Source organism: Chinchilla lanigera, unplaced genomic scaffold (assembly GCF_000276665.1).
Source record: "Chinchilla lanigera isolate Chin_1 unplaced genomic scaffold, ChiLan1.0 scaffold00832, whole genome shotgun sequence".
NCBI classification, from domain to species: domain Eukaryota; kingdom Metazoa; phylum Chordata; class Mammalia; order Rodentia; family Chinchillidae; genus Chinchilla; species Chinchilla lanigera.
The window spans coordinates 9959-12212 of NW_004956233.1; the positions used below are offsets into that span (position 1 = coordinate 9959).

The following is a 2254-nucleotide window of genomic DNA, read 5'->3' on the forward strand; positions in this document are numbered from 1 at the left end:
AGGACAGGAGTACAGAGTAGAAGAACACTCCGATACGGCTTGAGAAGGGCTGCTATGGAGCGCCAAGCTGTGTCCTGGATGTGCCCATGCACAGGGTGGGCTCGAGGATGGTTAGGTGGGAGGTGTGTGTCTGCAGAAGAGCTAGCAGTCAAGCTCCTACCTGCCCCTTCTGAGCCAGTGTTGCTTCCAGGTCTTCAATTTTGGCTTTATACCTCAGCACCTCTGCTTGCAGCTGTTCTTGAGCCTGACAAAAATCAAAATTCCATAATTCAGTGAATAAAATGGCCCTTTGATAGTTTCTTTTCTCTCCTGTTCCTTTGCTAGTACTCAATAAGTGAGAGAAGAATTTTCTATGACAAAAGTGTCTTCCTAACTGAGCTTCATGATCTAAGTTCTTGCTGAAGGTTCCTTCTGGGTCCCTTTATCACCAGATTAATATTTAAACTCTTTTAGCAAAGTGACAGCTCTCTCTCCACTGCTGGGCACTGACCTTGGCTTCCCGTTCTGCATCGATGATGCCTCCGGTCTGCTCTTGTAGGAGGGCATATGCTCTTTGGAGTGCCTGGTATTCTTTCGTTAATTGTCTAAATCGTAGCTCTGATTCTTCAGCTGCTAAACTCTTAGGGTTGAAAAAAAGCCAAATAATTATTTGTTACATTTAGTACTGTGTTTAATGTGAATAGTAACATTTGGCCAATTGATCCCCCCTTTTCTATTGGTGTATGCTTGTGATGAATAATAAATACATTTATTCTGAGGAATTGGTATATATACTCACTGTATCTTGATCTGAGAGAAGTTAAAAGTGGTTTGACTTAACATTGTGCTTGACTGCACTTTTTTAATTCTAAAATGCATGTTTGGATGCAAACACTGAAATACTTTTAAGATAGACATTGCAGAAATATGTAAGAGCTTATTTTAATAAAGAATCACTTACTTATGCATACTTTTCTAATTATTACCCATTTGGGCTTGGATGTCAGCCAACTGATCCAAATGAGAACTCATAAGCAGATTCTGGATCTAAATTTGGGAAATTATGTTCCATATTTTATTCTCATTTCTTTTTGATGTACTTATATCCACAATTCATTTATAGCTTTAGGGCATAACACATTTACAGTTAGGTTACAATAACACAATTACCAGGGAATTTCCTAAGTCCTAAGTCAGGAATAATGTGTTTGTGACCAGCAATTTTCATTGTAATTGAAGCGCATAGGTCATTCTGATGAAAGCACACCACGGGGCCAACTTTGCTAAACCTTGTCTTAGACTATATCCAGGAAACCTTCTGAGCTCTTTCTTTCATTCCCATGTTCCCTTGATAAGGAGATTTGGAGAGTAAATTCTGTTTTGAAAGAAGTCTTCAAGTGATAGAGCTGAAGGGTCACATGACATAGGTGTTGCTATGTTTTGCGATGGTGACAGAGTCAACTGTGGTCACACACATGGTCCCTGTTATGAGACCACTTTGTGCTGTTTGTGAAGGAGATGAAAAGTGTAGTGCTTATTTTTCCCCTTAAAGGAGGAGTAAATTTGGTGGCAATGTCACAGAAGACCAGAGAAATGGGAAAGCTTACTTCATCCAAGTCATCATCAGGAGTCGCTGGTGTCCGGTCTGTTCTAAATGAGGCCATGGATGATGTCTCTGAATCCATGGAGTCTTCATCATAGCCAATGAATGGGTCCAAGACAGGCCTCTGAATGGAAGGATGGTGCACATTTACTGCACATTTAATGGTAGGGAGAGGAGATGTGCCAGAACACTGCTAACTAATACACAGGGAGATGGCTGTAGAAAATTGGATTCCTTCATGCTTCTTTGATAAAATAAAAATATCAGGCATGAACACAAAAATATTAAAAATGTTCCCCAGTATTATTTCACTTCTGATTTATATAAAGAAAATTAATATTTGGTTATTCTTATCAAACATTATAGCTTCTTTTATGTTCATCTGTATATCCTGATTGAGTTAATGTAACGTGCTCTCTTTGGTATTTAAAATATACTCAAAGCACTAAAAATCCAGCCATCTGTGTGAAAGCCCTGATCAAATCTTAAGTCTTGTCTTCCAGTTCCACATCTAAATCAAATGATGTAACCGGGTAAGAACAAACACCAGAAACAAAGAGATGAACAAAGGATGCTTTTGTGGATTTTCAGAGGCTCTAAAGACATTAGTGGATCAAAAGTGCAGTTATCAATGATTGTCCGAGTCAATAAAATACACTACTCAATTATAAG

The 2254-nt window shown here is 38.7% G+C and overlaps 1 protein-coding gene across 1 annotated transcript; it reads right to left on the minus strand.

Moving 5' to 3' along the window:
- Nucleotides 1-148: 148 nt before the first annotated feature.
- Nucleotides 149-1706, minus strand: LOC102013576 (janus kinase and microtubule-interacting protein 2-like; the record flags this gene model as incomplete). Its single annotated transcript, XM_005415183.1, has 3 exons — nt 149-244; nt 491-619; nt 1587-1706. Coding segments are annotated over 3 exons (345 nt in total), but the record flags the coding sequence as incomplete, so codon positions are not given.
- Nucleotides 1707-2254: the final 548 nt, after the last annotated feature.